General features: G+C 38.8%; 1 protein-coding gene across 2 annotated transcripts; it reads right to left on the reverse strand.

Annotated features, from left to right (window-relative positions):
* Positions 1–878: 878 nt before the first annotated feature.
* Positions 879–17,490, reverse strand: TBC1D7 (TBC1 domain family, member 7). Of its 2 annotated transcripts, XM_010178546.1 has the most exons (8): positions 17,290–17,490; positions 16,738–16,858; positions 16,046–16,126; positions 12,776–12,963; positions 10,644–10,781; positions 8,836–8,981; positions 1,976–2,105; positions 879–1,148 (listed from the first exon to the last, which is right to left on the reverse strand). In XM_010178546.1, the coding sequence occupies exons 2-8, from the start codon at positions 16,847–16,849 to the stop codon at positions 1,062–1,064; spliced, it is 882 nt and encodes a 293-aa protein (XP_010176848.1). In that variant the 5' UTR covers positions 16,850–16,858; positions 17,290–17,490; the 3' UTR covers positions 879–1,061. The 2 variants fall into 2 exon arrangements, with proteins under 2 accessions (XP_010176848.1, XP_010176849.1); XM_010178547.1 differs by lacking the exons at positions 16,046–16,126; positions 17,290–17,490 and having other exon boundaries at positions 16,738–16,849.
* Positions 17,491–19,202: the final 1,712 nt, after the last annotated feature.

Consider the following 19,202-nt stretch of genomic DNA (forward strand, 5'->3'; position numbering starts at 1 on the left):
AGTGAGCACACTTGGCACCCAGCATACTAACCATCGACTTGAGTCAAATAACAGCTAAGCAACACATTTTTATATACAATTCCCTGGTCCATGCAAGATGAAGAAACTGAATTTTACACTTTTACAGGGAAAATATTAGTTTTCCAGCAAATCTCTATCTATGGCTAATCACTCTACTTTTACTTACACCATGAATTGCATTTCTGTATTACGTTTATTTTAAAATCTAAACCAAACAAGAATCCAATTACAACTTTGAACTAAGCATTCAGCAGAGGCATTGTTTATTACTGGCCTGTAATTCTGAATCAGATTGACTTGTCCCATGGATTTTCTCCATACCTGCCCAAAGTTGCATTTTAGTATAGGAGAGATCCACATTTCTAGAGCATTTTCCGTAAGAAAATTTTCCATAGAAAGTTTTCCATAAGAAAGAGTCATAGAGTGAGTTGCCTGAAGGATAAAAAGGAAGTATTTTAAGACAACTCAGAAAAGCGTGACACCCCTGTCATTGTGATGTCCTCTATCTCAGACTTGTGATGCCTCTTCCAGAACATTTACCTGAAAAATTACAGTATTGATAGAGTACATTTACATTTCTAGCAAAGGCATGCTTGTTCACCAAAGAGTTCCAGCATACTAACATTTAGTAAATTCACCTTAAAAACACCTTCAAGTAGTAAATAGTTACATCAAGTATAAGCTTGCATACAAAATCATTTTTAAATTACAAGTAAGTCTATTTACCTTGCTTCAAGTGTTAGATTTACTTCCCCAAAAGCCAGAGAGCACACTGTGCAAATACCTGAATACCAGAATACCAGAGTTGGCTGGCCAAGAAACACTCTGGACATGATCACACCACCACTAGGTATGCTCACTTCATCTGTATTTATTGAAAAATATTTACATATTGATCACTATGCTATTAGCTGCTTCAGCAGCATCTTTACATTGAAGAGGTAATGAAGAACATCACACTAGAATGGGGTAAGAGTGGGAAAATGTCTTCTCAAATGTCTTTTTTTCCTTCCTCAGGGTGTCACCAGCAGAGAAAGTTCTCAGACCGAGTGTGCTGGAGTCCCACAGTGTGTGCGCCACAGATCAACAGCTTTGCTGACAATAGCATCAGTGTTATCTTGAGGAATCTACAAAAAAGATCAGGGCAAGAGGCCTTGTCAGAGTACTTTATTTGGACTGGTTTGTTTCAAATAAAGACTTCAATTTTCCAGTTCAGATTTTATCTCCTTATAAAAAAGAAAACAAACCTAGAACCACATCTCCCTGCCCTGCCCTACCATCCCATCATCCCTCAGTCCTACACACACCATATTACCTCCGGGTTTTAGACGCAAAGCTTTTATTTACAAAATGGTAAGATGACCCCCCAGGCATCTCCCACTTCACATATCAGAATTCATACCGGCCAGCCATAAGGACAAATGTATCTAATAGAAAACTCACTCAGGTTACACTGGGGTCCTAGAACCCTGCTGCGATGCTCTGCACTATTCATAGAAGGAAAGCTCAGGGTCAGGTTCATGATCCCATCCTTGCACCAGCAGAAAACTTACCTTGAGTCTATGGATTCACACTCAAGACAAGGAGCAAAAAAGGTGCCAAAACCCAACCCTGTAAGGAGTTTCCAGAAAAATTAACCTAACCTCACCTGCACTTGCTCTCATAGAAAAATCCTTTAGTACCACAAGGAATACTGTCAAATCTGTACAAATACAGGTAACACATTCCCCAAAGCCTGAAAATCCTTTCATTCTATGAAAGCCTTACCCCCAATAAAAAAGACGTATTAGTCTCATTCCTGCACATTCTCTTTTCCCTTTGGTACTACTACACTGTTCTCAGTAAGTAATGTAATAGTAACTTATGGTATGTTTGCAACAGGCAAATCACTTCAAGGCTGAAACACATTTTTAAAAACCATAAAAGGTCGTGCAAAGCACAACAGAGTACTTACATTTTCCAAAAACTGTGTGATCTTTTCTGCAGTATTCAGTGCTATTATCTTCATTTTAAAGGTTAATAATATCTCTATAGCAACAAAAACGAGAATCTTGCAGGACCCACTAATAACTTTGTCCCAAACCCTAAAAAAAAAATCCATTAAACATTATTGCAGTTCTTTTCTGCCTATTTATCTGCTTGGACAGTCTTCATACAATCACCCTTTTCCAGATTATTTTTTTGAGTAACAACAATGTACTGAATTACTCAGGTCAAGGTAAATAAAACACATTTTATCGACTCCTGAATCTGTACAGAGCAGAGGGATGGCAAGCAGTAAAGTATTGATACGGTGTGTTCTTGTTTAGAAATGGAACTGTTTACAAAAACAGAACAAGCAAATCTTGCTTTAATACCCTGAACTGTGACAACTATTCTACAGTGAATGGTAAAAGTGAGGATTTTTCCTTGTGCAGAAAAGGAAACTGATTTTATTGGCACATGTAATAAAGACATTCTTCAAACAGTTAAGTAGCTGAAAAGGTAAAAGGATCTAATACTGAACTACTACATCTCAAGCTAAGTACTCCAGGTCATTGCTGTATGAGATACAAATACGATATATCGCAGGATATAATCCATGATGTTTCAATTAGACACAAGGAATAACTATTAAATCTTTCCATCCATCCCACTGCGAACAGACTCTCTCAGAATTGCTTAAGCACTCCTCTCCACTCGTATGGAACTGTACCTGGACTTCACAATTTTAACAAAATCTGAAGGGCAGGCCTCCGAAGGCTGCAAGTACTTAAGCAAAGGAACTTAGATGAATATTAAAAGGAATTCACACCACTAAAACAGCCTGCAGCACTTTGAAATCATCCTTCAGCCAGCAGCTCTGTCGCAGGCCCAACTCAACAGACCCAGGATGAAAGATTATCCAAAACCAGTGTGAAACCATCTGTCAGATGGCAGCAGCTTTCACGGGCTTGCATTATTTTTAGTTCTTGAATTTTAAGAGTTGTGTCAGAAAGACTTTCTGAGGATTACTGCTCTTGCTCCTTCTGGGCACCTGTGAAAAGTGTTGCTCTTTCCAAATAAAAACACAGGGGATAAAGATCACACACTACCCTCAACCATTTCCGAATACAGTAACACTAACTGGAAAACATCTTCTGCAGCCCACCTGTAAACTTGGGTCTATGGGTGTGCTTCTTCCAAAGACAACTCAATTTTTGTATGACCCAATTTTTCAATGTATGTAAATATCTGAAAGAAGGGTGCAAAGAGGATGGAGCCAGGTTCAGCTGTGCCCAGAGACAGGAGCAGTGGCAAGGGGCACGAACTGAAACACAAGAGGTTCTCTCTGAACATCAGGAAATACTCTTTCACTGTGAGGGTGACAGAGCACTGGCATGCTGCCAGGGAGGTTGTGGAGTCTTCCTCTTTGGAGATACTCCAAAGCCGTCTGGACAAGGTCCTGCACAGCAGCTGTAGGTGGCCCTGCTTGAGCAGAGGGACTGGTTGGACCAGGTGACCTCCAGAGGACCCTTCCACCCTCAACCTTTCTGTGATTCTTTGTGAAAAGCTTTTGTAACTCCTGATGTGCAATGGTTGCTGCTGTTACACAGTGCTTATTTTTCACACTATGACTCAAGTCAATTCCCTGTCAGTTTCTTAACCATCTATTCACATAACTTTTGACACTACTTTCACAACCTCTCCATTCATCGAAATAAATAAGACTAGAATTTAACTTATTATGAAGAAATGAGGAAAAGAATATGTAAAATCCTCAGGACTATTCTTACAAAAGGAGGAAACAAACAAAAAAACCCACATGGACAGATGGGAAAAAAGGCACTGTCAATTCTTTCCCCTTCGCAATTTAGTTTTGATTCCTTGTCTCGCTATGATTAAAGATGAATATAATTCCCATATGGGTAGGAACAATAAATAATCCAAGCTGAAAATCTTAATGCTTCCTTTGTGGTTCAAGCATCCCAGGACAAGCGGTCACTGTAAATATCACACTTATGTTGAAGTCGGGTCTAGAAGCTTTAAGCAAGGCTTTAAGAAAACTGAGACCACATTCCTGTTCGGCACTGTGCTGCTCATCCCTGTTCACTCCCAATATATTCTCCTTCACAAAGGTATCTCTTTAGAACCCAAGAACAGCTCCCCGTGTGTTTCATGGGCATCAGATCTGTCATCATGAATGGCAATACAGAGAGCAGCGGACTTCAAAATGGGAAAGAATTTTAGGCTTTTTAAAATAAAGTTCAAATTAAAGCTCCTATTAATTCGAACACAAACTTACTAATCAAAATATAAAACATCCAGCCTTCTTTCATTATTTTGCTTCCAAGTCTCCTGACTTCAGTCTCCATAATTACATTACAGTAGGTTACATTTCACGCTCAGAAAACACTCCAATGGTTTCCTGCATCATTTAGAACAAATGCTTTAACAATGGCAGAACAGATGCAGTACAAAAATCACTAGTGCCTAACAAATTTTGGGAGAGGGTGCATAGCAAAGTGGATGAGATGTCAGCACCAACCAGCTGTGTCTGCTGCAGTATTTTTCCCCATAACATTTCCAGCAACAGCAAGAGGGGAGTGACTGTGTGCCACCGTGGTAAACAGACCAGCAGTCAGCACCTCGGCTCGACCAGCAGAGCCAGGAATAGCAACATAAACTGTGTCAGAAAAACGTTTGCTCAGAATGGGAAAAAAAACCCACAGCAGTTTCAAGGAAACACATATTTTGATGATCCTATTCTATTATAGCAGTCTTATGCATTGTATCTCTACTGATGATAACATCAGTATTCTACTTTCACTTTTTAAATTACAGCAAACACTTAAGATCAAGAGTACTGTCAGAGACTGCAACTCTTTTACCCATTTTTTGATACTGCTAGAGATGGGAAAACTCTAACAGAAATGTCATGCAACTGTGCCTATAGCCCTACTCAGAAATGCTAAAAATTAAGGTATACACTGAATTCATTATGGTTTTTTGTGACTATCATCCTCTGTGAAATACAACCACGAGAGCACTCTTGTAGGTGTTTCTTGAATGGTGAAATAGTAGTAACCACAAGGAAAAAAAATAAACAGGAAGCTATGAATGTAAAGAGCATGCCAAGGACTACGCAAATGAAGCCATTTACTTTTCACTGAGCTTCTTCTGTAGACAAGATACGATGACTCTGTGTGTGTGCATGTGTGAAGGCATGGCATGCCTAGGGCAGTTTTTCAGGTTCCTCAACCCCTACAGTGCAGTAGCATACAAAAAGCATCCCAGCATCGCTGCTCTCTCTTTTTCTGAAATACTATCATTAATCTCGCAGCTTTTCCCCCTAGGCTGCAGGGTAAGCATGCTCAAGCTTATTCCTTGGCTCTGTCCTCCAGTCACCCTGGCCAGAGATGTTTAAAGAGAACCAACGCTTGCTCCTCTGCCTGCACTTCTGGGTGTTCCTCCAATGGTAAACTGGGTATGGAAGGACACGACGACACCCACACAAGTCTCATCCTGATGTCATGATGTGACCTTGTGTCCATCTGTTTCCAGAGCTGGGAAGCAGCTCAATTATTTAGAAAAAGGCAACCCTATTTAAGTTTCTCTGCAGTAGCAGCCCACACGCACATCCTTATGTCCTCCAACTCCATAGTAAATTTAAAGCATTTTTCATATTTGTGTTGTTTCTACTAACAAATTACTTATGTTTTTACCACTAGATACAATTTATGCAGGACATGGAGCTCGCAGATGTAAAACTACAGAAGCCATGTATTAATACATAAGGTAGTGCCAGTTTGAAAGGCAGTCAGAAGATTTCAGGAGAATCACCAAATACTTTGCCACGAACAAGTTACCAGGGGCCAACCACCTACCACCACCCCATCAGTTGTTACAGCCCTGCTAGTGCCAAGTCTTCAGTGCAGAACACAAACTATGTCAGTCCGGGGCACGATACGTGACTGGCAACATTAGGCCATAAAAAATGCCTGACTCATTCACAATTATATCTGCAAAGCTGCACTACTTCTGTTGTAGCTGGATTGCCTGGGGTGACAGTGTCAGGATAAACTGGCAGCCAAAATGCCATTTTGCCTGTCAAGCTGAAGCCACAACTGGGACACCGTGCTTCAACAGCACGGCTCTCCAGCTGAGGGCCCACACAGCACCATCTGAAAGCTCTCCACGCATGGGGCTTACTGACCACTGCTGCAGAAATGGAGCAAGCAGGGCAACAGTGAGTATAAAAACAGAGGTGTGATCCAGCTCTCTCCCTGGTCAGAGACAAGTGTCTCTCTGGAGCCTGTGCCTCAGGCTGGTTCATGTTCCAGGAAGCCCCTGTCTGTATTCCAGGTGGGATACTGAGAATACTCTGCCTTGGAAACAGCCAGTCTGCTCCTCTCTTTTGCCAGTGTGGCACCTTTAAGAGCTTTGACTAGAAGACTGGGGCATAGTATGTCAAATGTATTAGGGCAAGCAAAGCCACTGCATAAGCTCAAAGGAAAAGTTTCCACATTAAAGCTGTCTATATAGATTTTCCAAATGCATTTAAACTAAACTGATGTATAATTTCTACCTATGGTATAAGTGTGCCGTAAGACAGTATTTATACTGCATGACAATGTCTGTCAGGAGTAAAGCTAGTATTATGCAAGCTAATTATTGGATAAAATTTCTGCACGGCACATAAAAATCTTGGACACTTTAGAGAAATAAAAGAAAAGTGAAATTTAGATTTAGTTGCCTGGTTGAGAAGACTACAACTTACAGAAGGCCAACAACCTCTCTAAGAAATATAGTACTGCTAAGTACTATTGAGCTCAGATCATCTCTCACTGGATAAAAAAGTAAGTAAAACTCCCCGGAGAATTGGAGACCTGTTTCCACCACTGCCATTTGGATGCATTTCAGATAAGCATTCAGACTTCTAGATTCTAATTCAAACTGCATCTCCATACGTTAAGCTCATCTGCCACATGCTACCCATGAAGTATGTTATTGCCTTAGCAAATGAGGCCATTATGTTTACAACTGAATAATTCAGAAACCTAAACCGGCAAGAAAAAGTGCACTTTTATCATGTTCCCATAAGAACTGTTAGAAAAAGGGATCACAGTGTCATCAGAAGTACCAACACTGAAATTTGTTTTTACTCCCGGATGATACAAAAAGCCAATATTTAGACCTTTTCCATTAAAAAAAAAAAGTATTTAAAAAATTTCAGGTCATCAAAATATTCTATTTCAGTAACAGTATAAGACAATGCTAAACAGTACAGTAACCAGATAAAATATTTTATATAAATGAACTGATTCAAAATGGTAGAAGTTTGAAACTAAAGATTCTGACAAGGTGAAACATGGAAATCAAAATTCACCATCAGCCTACAGAAAGGCCCAAAGAGACTGGCAAGTCCCAGGTAGAGCACTCACTTCCACTGCCAAACTGCATTAAGGTCAATAAATGAGGTCAGTCATGATCTGCTGACAGTAACCTACAAATGCCAATGTGAAATAGAGATGCAGGCAAACCATACATGTTCAATTGTTTATAAAGATGTAAAAAACACTTTATACATGCTTACATGATTTCTGTAGCCATAAAAGTAGTAAAAGCTTTTAAGCACCACATCATGCACAACCACTACACACAGATTACTGTTTTGGAGCCTTATGGGTGCTGTATGAGAAGAATGTAGCAATGCAGCAATTACCATGCTGAACACAGCGTAACACCCAAAGATCTACCACCAAAATACTGCCATTTTGGTTCAAAAAATTGGTTTCTCAGACATATTCCTTGCCAACAATAGAACATACACAACCTCAAAGACCACTGTATCACAAGGTTGCAGAGCATGATTTCTAATCTTATAGCCTGTTTCCTAAAACTTCCTTGTTTTCCTAAGAGGAAATAAAACATTTTTAAAAACAGCTGTTCCCCACTTTTCTTCATGAAATGTGAAGTCCCAAGAAGCAAGACTGCATTCACTATTCAGATTATGGCTACCTTTACTACTGTAAAGCATTTCCTACAGAGCTGTCTGTTCAGCTTCCACGCTAGGTTCCTATACTAGCCACTGAAATCCTGGAGGTGCTGGAGTAAAACTTCTCCTGAATCTCGCTACTTCTCCAAGTTTTTGATGGCTGAAAACAAAACCATTGTTTTCTTCGTGCCATCTCCTATTCAGCTATTAGCAACTCTTGTTAACGCAGAAAGGATACGCTTCTCTATACTAGCTTGAATTGTCCACTTTCCAGGAGTTCTCAGCCAGCAGAATTAGAGAAGTCACATACCAAAAGCCCTTTAGTGGGCTTCATACCAAAGGCCCTTTAGTGAAGTGCCATGTGCAAGAAGTTTCCCTTTTTAAAAGCTGGACAGCCTAGTTCCAGCTGTAGAATCCTGATATAATGCACTATTTCATTGGCTTTGTAATACTCAACCTTCCCTAGTACTTTTAAAAATCTTTTTCATCTAATGACAATCCAGTATTACAATCACTCCCTAAGCAAGGATGTCGGTTAAAAAGCCTGAAAACTGACTACTATTCAGCCATCTATCTCTAATAAGGGATTTGGAGTTTAAATTCCTAGGAGGCATTAAGTGTCTAGCAGAATCAGCCACTATATTTAACTCCATCCTTCTTTTAATTTCAACGCGGAAAATGATCACACAGAGATTATCTTGTGATAACGAGCGGAATTAAACGCAATTTTATCATTTCCAAATCAACAATAAAGTTAACTCCATAATCTTACAGATAAAGTAAGGAAGGCTCTTTGCCTGCTAGTGATAACAAAAATTACTATGTAACTACAAACGGAAAGAAAAAAGAGAACTTGCCTCTGTAAACTGGACTCAGGTAAACAGCCTGCAAAACACTTCTTAAACCAAAGATCATAAGGGAGCTTGCTCATTGCAGCACATGCTTTCAGATGCATCAGGAGTCTGTTATCTTCAATGTTCAAATACTGCTCCAAAATTTTTGGCTGAGAAAGGAATTGGAAAATTTTAGATAACTCACATCAGAGAACCCTCCATAGTTAACGCACACAGTAGGACAAGAAGTGTCTTAAAAATCTTAAAAATTTAAATAAAATAGCATGTTAAAATAATTAACTTGCATTATTTTAATTAAAACCATGATGTTCCAAAATGCAAGTGTTGCTGATTTTTGGAACTAGCTAATTAAGTACTTTATTAAACAAACAACCCCAGGTTCCTTAAATTGCTGACCACTGGCAGAACTTCCAAAATGAGCAGTATTCCCTAATGTAAGGGGGTGTTTGAGAGCGTAAGGCAAAGCAGAGATTAAACCTGCACTAATTACTGCTACCTTCACAAGTAAAATTGAGTTTCATTCACTTCAAACCTAATCGCCTCAGCACATGTCAAAAAAACCCAACAAACTACACACAGCGCAGCAAACCCCAGAAAATCAATTCTGAGTAAATCTCTGTGCAATATATTAAAAGCTGGCCATTGATTTCGTGTTTAAAAGTCAAAAATAATTAGAAAGGGCAAGAGAACAGCCTAAGATAGAGCTGAAAAATGAATAGTTCCCATTTTGTTTGAATTCTAACATAACACAACACACATTTTCATAAATTCGGGAATGCCTTTATGTTTTTTGCCATAATTAGGTGAAGAGCTAATGACTTCATCTGGCAAAGGACAAAACCCACTTCCGTTGTCCATACTGTAACATCCAGAGTCTTGATAAAACGTCCGTATTAAAGCAAAAAATTAAGGAGCGAGGCTCTTGGCACTCCCTAAGTAATGAGAGCACATACTTTCCTTAAAAACGCTCCTCTGTCCTTCAGAAGGAATTCCAGAAATTGGCACTATTTAACCTATCACTTCCAGCAACAGGAGGTAGGTTTAAAAAGTATTTCTTAGTTCCAAAAGAATAACAAAGGACATGCATAATTTTCTGCAACAAACTTTCAGTGATTGCTTGTGCACACGTACTCAAGATACCTTCATCTCAGTGGATATGGTTAACCAAAAGGTGACTATTTGAAGAATTATAATAGCTTTTGTATAATGAAGCAAGTGTTCATAAATAGGCATTTTCTTTACAATCAAGATTTTAATTTTATAAACCAGTAAGACAGAAATTCAAAACATTGAGCACTTAAATGATCAGTGCCAAAAGAATTCTATTCCACTCTTTATTACAACTTAATTTGCAACATACTGCTTTTCTGAAGACGTAGTACCCTGCTCCATCTGTAAAGCAAAACAACTCTGCTTTGCCTGTCATCCAATGAACAACAGATGGATGCCAGAGATGTAGCCTAAAAAGCAGCAGACATACATCAAGATGTTTTTAACTTTGTAACATCTTTGTTTAAACTAAAGAAAATTCTAAAGTGACCAGGTTGTGAGAAATGTAATTCACCTAGATACAATGTAAGCTTTAGGTAACCCAAAAAGAAAGTAAGATGTAGTCAAAAACTACCATGTAGCAAACAAAAACAATTTCTAATGTTATGTTGGACAAAGTACTACAGGACAGCACAACCACAACACAAAAAGCACTCTTCCCCTTTTCTGAAAAAACAGTTGGTGGAACAGAACCCAGCGATGTCATCTCTGATGCTCCAGTTGCCTCTACCTATTAATGCTTTCCATGTTCCAACCCTCACCAGTTGTTGTAATGCATCTTTGTGCTTGCTGTTCAGCTGATTCACAAAGCAACTGACAAGCCAATAGCATTCTATAGGATCCTCCACCATTTCCTCCATCGCTTTAGCAATAGCAAGAAACACTTCATCTTCAGGTTCCTGGAAAACAAAGCCAAAAAAGTGAACTACACAGAAGTATGACTATCTGATGTAAATTATTCTTATATTCCTTTTCCCTGCTATTTGGGAAAACAAATTAGACTCACATATACAAAGAGCTGTTCCGACAGTCTTAAATAAAATATCAGACAGCAGCTGCATTATGGTGACAGATACCTATTAAAGCAGAACAAATAAGACTTGTCTTGCTTTTAAAACCAAAACACACAACAGGAGTTTGGAACAACTCTGATTCAAAGTGCTCAAATGTTCTTGAATGAGACAGTATTACATTCTTATGTGGTAGTGATAATCCTACTTCTATGCCCCACATTTTAATACTGCATAGCAGCAGAATGTTTCATCCTACTCCTTGCTAAAGGCCAAACAGACCCCTCCATCACCTTTGTCATGGATGTTGCAGCTACTGAAAAAATAATGCCACCATGAGCTGCATGCCTACCTTCAACATAGAGAAAATACTTTGGTTTGAGATAAACATCTTCATAGAGACAAATAAATATCTTTTCCAGGTGACAAGTATCTTATTCCCTGCATGACCAGAAGCATGTAACAGGCACGCCACAATCTCTTCTCCTGGGATATACTTTCCTAACAGAAGTACCAGCATGCCTAAACTCCAGTTAGTGGTATGACCACACACAGGGTAGACGGAGGAAAACCAAAGCTAAACCAGATAGACCTCAGGCCAACAGCTAGCTAAGGAACTGCCTAAACTGGGAAGATGCACAAGGCAAGGCTCTTTATCTAAGCAGTAACCTCTTACAAGTTTAAGGGGACAGTGACTGCACTGAAAACAGTGCACAAAAACCAGTGCATAAAAGCAGAACAAGCATCTCTGCAGCATAACAAGCATCTCTGCAGCATAACTAGCACAAGTTAAAGGACTAATAACCGTGAATCTCCTAAACTTAATTTCTATTAAATCCCATCACAGTAGTGACAGCAGCTAGGGCACTGGAATGCACTGACAAAACACTGGCTCAGAAAGTGATACTGCTCTAGAAGGGATGAATTTTCAGCCCACTGAGTCTCATGCCAAGATCAAGGCAATTTGTCTATAGGAAACTTGCAGGGTAGGATGGCCAAGCCCCTCAACAATGGTAAGGGCACAAAAACACTCCCTCCTCTGACAGGAAAACGCTGTGCAAAATCCTCCAGTCCAAAATATTACTGGATTTTCCATGTTCACTTTGTTTAACTTCTTTTTTTAAAATTTATTTTTAAAGTTTTTATGTCAAATTTGTTATTTTTCAACTGTAGTAACAAAAGTAAGCTGAGCTAGAGCGAACAGGGATAAATGAACAGTAAATACAGGATAAAATCCACTTCAGAAAATCCCATGGCTCCCTCCATCACCTCCTCTTTCACAGAAGCTTATATTAAGATCCTTACTATGCTTTTTATAATCAAACTATAGAATTATCATCAAAACAGACTCATTTACCTATATGTGAGTACACTGTAAACTACAGAGTACGTGTATTACCTGACAGAAGCCTGGATCAGTTCACACTAACAGAAAAAGGAGATCAGTCTTTATTGCAAAAGACTAGACCTTAAAATAAGTAATTTAAAAATACTATGTAATTTACTGCTCGTACTGGCTCTGAATTACCCTTGTTCCAGAACATTTAAGAACCACTGAGCTCTGATAAGATTATGTCATTTTTATTTCAGTGCTATAAAGAAACTGAAGTATACTAGAGTAAAAAAGGCTTGAAGTCTAGCAGGCAAAATACACAAAAGATTTTAAGGCACAAAATCTTACATAAGTACTTAGGGGAAGAATAGAGAAAAGCACTTTGACTAAAATCCCTTATTTTGTACTAGCAATTCTTTGTATTTCATCCACCTTACTTTGTCTGTCTATGCGTATTTGTGGGGCTGCTCGCAGTTCAGTTTCTCACAGGTTTGTAGTTTGACATTAAATAATATACGATATTTGAAATACTGTTAAAATGACAACTGACCAATGGAAAAGCCAAGTTTCGAGGCAATTTTCCTGATTCCAACTGATGTATCCGGAGGAAAACATCTACCTGTGGGGTAGAATCATTAATAAAACGAATGACACGAAGAGCATGGTGTATATCCCAGTACTGCTCCTTTCGGTACTTCATCACCAAAGCATGAGATTCATGGTGAGGAGGAATAATTCCTAAAAAAGAAAATAAATTAAATTAAAAAACAGGAAAAAAAAGCAACTGTAAGGAGGAAAAACAACACCCAAATTTCCTTTCCAAGAATTCTGCCTAAATTCAAATCCTACTACAATTCCAGCCTACAGAAATGTAGGACATGGCACTTCTCTTTGTTTATAAACTTGGTCAAAGAATACAGGGAGAAAATTCGACAAAACTAGGAGTCAGTGGACCAATAAAGCACTTCAGCTGTAGATTTATAAAAACTACTTTCATATGTTAACTTAGCAGAGGCAAAATCTATCCTCAGACTGTTGTATCTCAAGCTCTTCTACAAGATATCCAGCAAATGGATGCTAACGCTTTTGCACACCACATCAGTATGCTGATAACAAATACCATTGTTGGGATAGATGGAAAAGAATTTAATGGGTTTACTCTTCCTCTCCCAAAAGCTTTATTTTTAAATTGTGATTCTTATTTGTTACTTGTTCATGTCTACCTGTAGTTTTTCGAATAATACTAGTCGCATATTTGTGCCCAGCTTCCATTTATTCTGAAAACAAAGTGGATGCAGAGTGCTTTTTATATACATCAGCTGTTCATGTCCTCAAATTCTACACTTTGAGATGACCAGAGAATATATACATCCAATTAACCAATGCAAAGATACTGTACATTACAGTATTATTTAATTTACTTTTAGATCTCCGATGGGAAACTCTTCACTCACTGTATTATAGAGATTAATCCTCTCTAAACCAACATTCAGAAGCAAAATCATCACATAGGTGGAATCAGTTACAGAGTAAAACTTAAGACCACCCAAATATTTTGTGAGGTATAGGTTTATTTATTTTCTAAGCACAACACAATTTTTTTTTCTAGCTTCCTAGGGGGAAAAGCAAAAAAGCAAAAAAACAAGTATCCTAGTAGAGAGGTAGAGAAAATTAAACTGTTTACAATCTCCAGCAGAGATGCTCAACATTACACTCGATCCTTCCCCTCTCTCAAGGTTCAATTTTGACATGCACTGATGTTCACAACAAAACTGTAGAGGGTTTCAGCAGAAATAAGATCTTACACATACCAGAGCAATAAAATCCCACTTCCTTATCACTAGTGGAGCAGAATTTTTCCCATTGTAGAAACCCACGAGAACAAAGTATTCCTCAAAAATCAGTTCTGAAACAGACTACCTGCTGCTTTTATCTCTCATTTACAGAAAAAAACATTGCTGCCAAGTGTTAAACCATGAAATGGCTGAGTTTTAGTAACAAGCACAAGAGACAGAAAATTATCTTTTATTTTCCAGCTGCAATCCTGTCTGCATTTCAAAAGCTGAGACAAAGCAAGACACATTATGCTAAAACAGAGTCAGCATCATGATCTCATAGGTATATACTGCCAACTGCTTTCCTCAAACACCCAAGACTACCTTAGGCAGGCTGAAAACAAGCTTAACCACCACAGGGATGTCTATAAACCACCATGAGTCACACTTGAACAGGAAGTTATCAGAGACACTGCTGATGTACCATGTAACCTGGAACAGCATCGAGCCTCAGTATGTGTCTGAAATAATGCTGCTGACAGGACAGAATCCCTTTTGTTAAACTATTAACATTATTTAGAGCAGATGTAACACCTCCCACCAGAAATGGACTGGGCTGCTGTTCCCATCATTTAAGGGGAGATATTTTGCATTGCCATTCTGACTACCAGCTTTTCTAATGAGTGTTAACACTGAGATGCAACAGAAGAAAAGTCCTTGTACCTCTGTTCACCCAAGGGGTACAAAGAATGACAGAATGTGCACTTGAAATAAATCACCCCAGGTTTAAAATACAAAATCCTTTTAGAAACTGATGTAATTTTCAACATTGTTTAAAGACTGTTTAAAACTCAGCTAAAACTATCTAATACGTTATTTGAAACTCCACACACTGTAGTAGAACATGGAAACCAAGAAGGGAAACAGAAGACATTACATGAACATTGTTCAAGATCATGGCACAGCCTAAGATAAATTAATACTGCAAAACAGGTATTTTTTTTTAAAAGACTCAGTCTGAGCCACCATCTTTCTGGCTCTGAATCACAAAATCTTCCTAAGAGAGAGATACATGGAATCTGTAAACCATTTTCTGGAGAGTCAAAAGACAAAGAAAGTAGGATAGTTCGCAAACAGCAAAAGACAGCAGCTTCCAAGCCAACTTGCAGACTGATGCTGCTGGTCTCTCTGGTAAGAGAGCACAGCCCTGGTAACACAAGAGTCAGCATGGGAGCCACACTCAAGCTTTTCAAAAGTGGCACAAAGCTCCACCATCGACAGTACGGTAAAACACATTCCTCTGCCAAAGATTCAGCCAGACAATGTATCCTCATACTCAATCTGGCGGCGTTTCTTTACACATAGCGACCCAAAAGGAAACCCAACACACTTGGGTAACCCAACAGTTACTGCAAAGTCACCAGTACTTTTTAAACAGTCATCTGGCTAAGCACTTCTAAGAAAATAGAAACGGTTTATGTCTTTTGTGGTTTCTGGCGAATACAAGGCCAGAGGCAAATTATGGTAACTTCTTCAATGGCAAAATACAATTTAAAGCCAGAAGAAACCAAGATTTTATAGAACACAAAGCTTCTAATTAGAATAAATATCCATTCCATACCTTCTATTTAAAATAAACATCCATTCCATACCTTGTCCAATTTTCTTAAGTTTAATCACAGCTTTACTTCAACTTGATTGTCTCTTATTTTAGGAACAGAACTGAGAAACTTATCAGGTATCGATGACTTATTACAATCCATCTTTTGAATCCATTTTATAAATTTACTCAGATAGTGTTACAAAGTTAAATATAGAAATACACTCTTCTAGGTACACTTCATCAAAAGTTCTCAAAAACTACGCATGTAGTTTTGTTTTATGATTGCCATTGTGCATCTTAGGTACATACAAAAATGGGCTAAATGTGTATCAGTAGGTAAAGTAGCACAGAACAACCCATGTCATTAACATTCTAAAGAAAAAAAAATACACCTTCTTATGAACTCATTTCTACACAGGATCATAGATGTTATGTTTCATACCTAAAAGTACCTTCCACACCAGTATACGATACATGGATGGGAGAGGAAACCTTTGACTAAATGTGCAAAGCTTCTCAATATCTGTAGAGAAATAAAGAGAAAGAAAACCAAGGTAAAGCGAAATACAATTATCAATAGGTTTGAGTCTCTGATCTATCCAAGTATGACAAATCCTTAGCTGCAAATCAAAATCCCAATTTTCATCATGTATTATCAACAAATGCTTTCACAACTTCATTTGAGAATAAAATGTGCCCTATAAACTGCAACAATTTTGAAAAATATATAGCTTGGCTTGATTTACAGTAAAAATACCCTGGGTCTCACCAGGAAGAAACTGGCAACAGCAATAACAAAATCTTCATTGTTTTGAGCTTACATGGAATTAACAGCATGAAACTATATATTTTCAGATGAAAGTTGTTTTCATTAAAAACTTTTAATTTCTTTGGCACAGAGAAGGAAAGAATAAAAAAATAAGAAACAAGCAAGCAAACAAATCTTTAGTAGTTTTTAAAAATCGGGTTTTTGAATCTCTGAAACTCAAAGGACTATAATAACTGAGAGATCAGTGGTAAAAGATGCAAAAATTAAATACTTGAGTACTAAGCAAAGCAGCAGAACATTTTCTGTCATTCCCCTCTCAGCCCCAGATCACCAAAGTAATAGAGGAAACAGTGAAATCAACTTGCCCAAGCGGTCATCTTTTAACAGAATTTCCAGTGACTTCTTTTCTTCAACTCCACGAAACCCCACTTTTTCATAATACACCGAGCGAAAGTTTCTTTGAGAGTCGTCAGCCATGATTGATTCCTTTTGGAGAAACATTAATTCCTCGTAAGAGTTGCAAGAATACAGTCCTATTGCATTAAAGTCAATTACTTTTCCACACTGATAAAAGTTGATTGCCTTAGACACAGACAATAGAAGACAGACAATGATAACAACATATAACATAGACAATTATAAAAATAACTGGATCTAAACAACGTCTAAAGATATGCCATTTCAAAATTAAATACAGGGGTTTGTTTTTAATTTTTTTATTCCTGTAGTAAACTCTACTACTTTTCAAAAAGTTTTTAAAAAATGCTGGAGAGGCTTTTAGTCTTTTAGATGACACTATGTATTTCTAAACCAATATAAAAGATACCCTTAAGAGTTTGACAAAATTTTAGCTACAGAAATCCTGATCAAGTACAACTGTTACTCAGATAAGTAAAACCATCAGGTTTCATACTCACCAGACAAGGTAGCCAGCAGCAAGGGCAATGTTGGTCTCAGCAGCAGAGAGGTGACAGGAGAGAATAAGGCTGGGTACATAGGTTTGTTTGTAAGTTGCAGAATTGAATTAAATGTTCACATTGTTACCAGGTGCCACAACAGCCAGAGTCTTCAGCTTGTCATTCCAGTACTAAAAGGAAACCAATGACTCATCCTGGGACACAGCTGGGAACAACAGTAAATTGCAGTGACTACTCCTGTGTTTTGCAACAAATGTAACTGACGTTTCAATTCAGTTCAACCTTCTAAATATCAGTTCTCTCTCTTTTGCAGGCTCGCAAATACGAGAAAGTACTGTTTTGCAACTCAAAGGAGTAAAAACAATCTTAGCTTTTAAGCCCAGTGATAGCAGCAAAATTTGGAGAAAAATCATTTGAGCGAGGAGCAATGGGCGGGTTACGAGTTAAAAAGCTTTTCTAGTTGAATTCTTCTTTTCTGTGCTGAACTGAAGCACACATCAGGTGCGACACATTTGCAGATATAAACACAGGCCACAGTTTTGCAAAGAATGCACATATTTAAATTTTTACATTCACTAGGTCTACTTATGTTTCAAATTAAGTCCACTTTTAGCACTTTGCAGGATCAGGGCCAAGATCAGCCAGAAAAACAGAAAGCAGCAAAGGACTGAATTAATGTTTTCTAAGCCTGGTCAACTACTGTCTCTAAATCAGAGAAAAACTATTTCTATTATTTGCAAGACATTCCCATTGTGTACTTTCTTATGAAAATGACTGCGACATTCACGTATTGCGCATTTAAGGGTCTGGTGACCAGAGTGTTTACTGCTTACATAGCAGCCATATCTAAAAAGAGACTTAAAATGCTACAGACGTTTAACTACATTTAAAATATTTAATTTTTTAAAAAACTTAATTTAGTATGTGCTATTTAGAAACCATTTAGCCTGTACCACTTGTGTAAGGTCACAGAACAGAAACAATAAACATCAGCTGAAAAATAACAGCATGACCTACAAGAAAGGAATGTTATTTTAATAATTTTAAAGAAATTAAAAAAAAAAAAAAAAAGAGGGAACACCGTTTCCTCCCTCCCTCCAGATTTAGGACAGATATCTTCATGTTAGGCAGACAACCAATGTTCCAATCTTTACAGGTACCATCAACAAACAAAAAGGAAGGGGGGAAATAAATCCCTAATCAGCTTATTGGAAGTGTTCTGTATAACAGAGTACAATTCACTCACCCTGTCTTCACAGATTAATGCATTTTCGGCCTTAATAGCACTTTTCATCATATGACTAAATTTCACGCCAGGTGATTTTAGCATCAATAGTAAAAGGCAAGAGACGATACCAACACATTTACAGACGACCCTCTGGCACAGACTGAACTGAACTCCGGCTGCCGCCCTCGCTTACCCCCACCCGGCCCACACGGCAGCCCCGCCACCCTCCCGGGCTTCCGGGCTGGCACACCCGGGGCTCCCCGCTCCCCCCGCCTCCAAAACCGGGACCCCGCTGCAGCCGCTGCCCCCCAGCACCTACAGCAGGCGGACGCGGCCCTACGGCACGGGCTCGGGCGCATGCGCAGACCACCTCCCGCCCCGGTGGCGGGGGGCGGAGCGCTGGGGGGCGGGCCTCCGCTGAACGAGTGGTAGAGCGCTCAGCGGCCGGGGCAGCGGTGGTGGTTTCCTGTTAGAGGGATGTAGGCTTTGTCGGTTTCTCACAGTGTCTCCCGAGCTTTCGCCCGACTCGGTTGTTCTCCACCCCCCAGCCCCTTAGGTCATGTCCCTCAGCGCTGGTTCGCTCTCCATCACTTCCCTCTCGTTCCTTCCCGTTTTTCATGGGGGAGCTTCAGATACGATGAGGAAAACAAGGGGATATCCCACTATCCCACAAGCCTGTCTCAAG

The sequence above is a fragment of the Mesitornis unicolor genome, unplaced genomic scaffold (genome assembly GCF_000695765.1).
Source record: "Mesitornis unicolor isolate BGI_N332 unplaced genomic scaffold, ASM69576v1 scaffold8052, whole genome shotgun sequence".
Taxonomy (NCBI): domain Eukaryota; kingdom Metazoa; phylum Chordata; class Aves; order Mesitornithiformes; family Mesitornithidae; genus Mesitornis; species Mesitornis unicolor.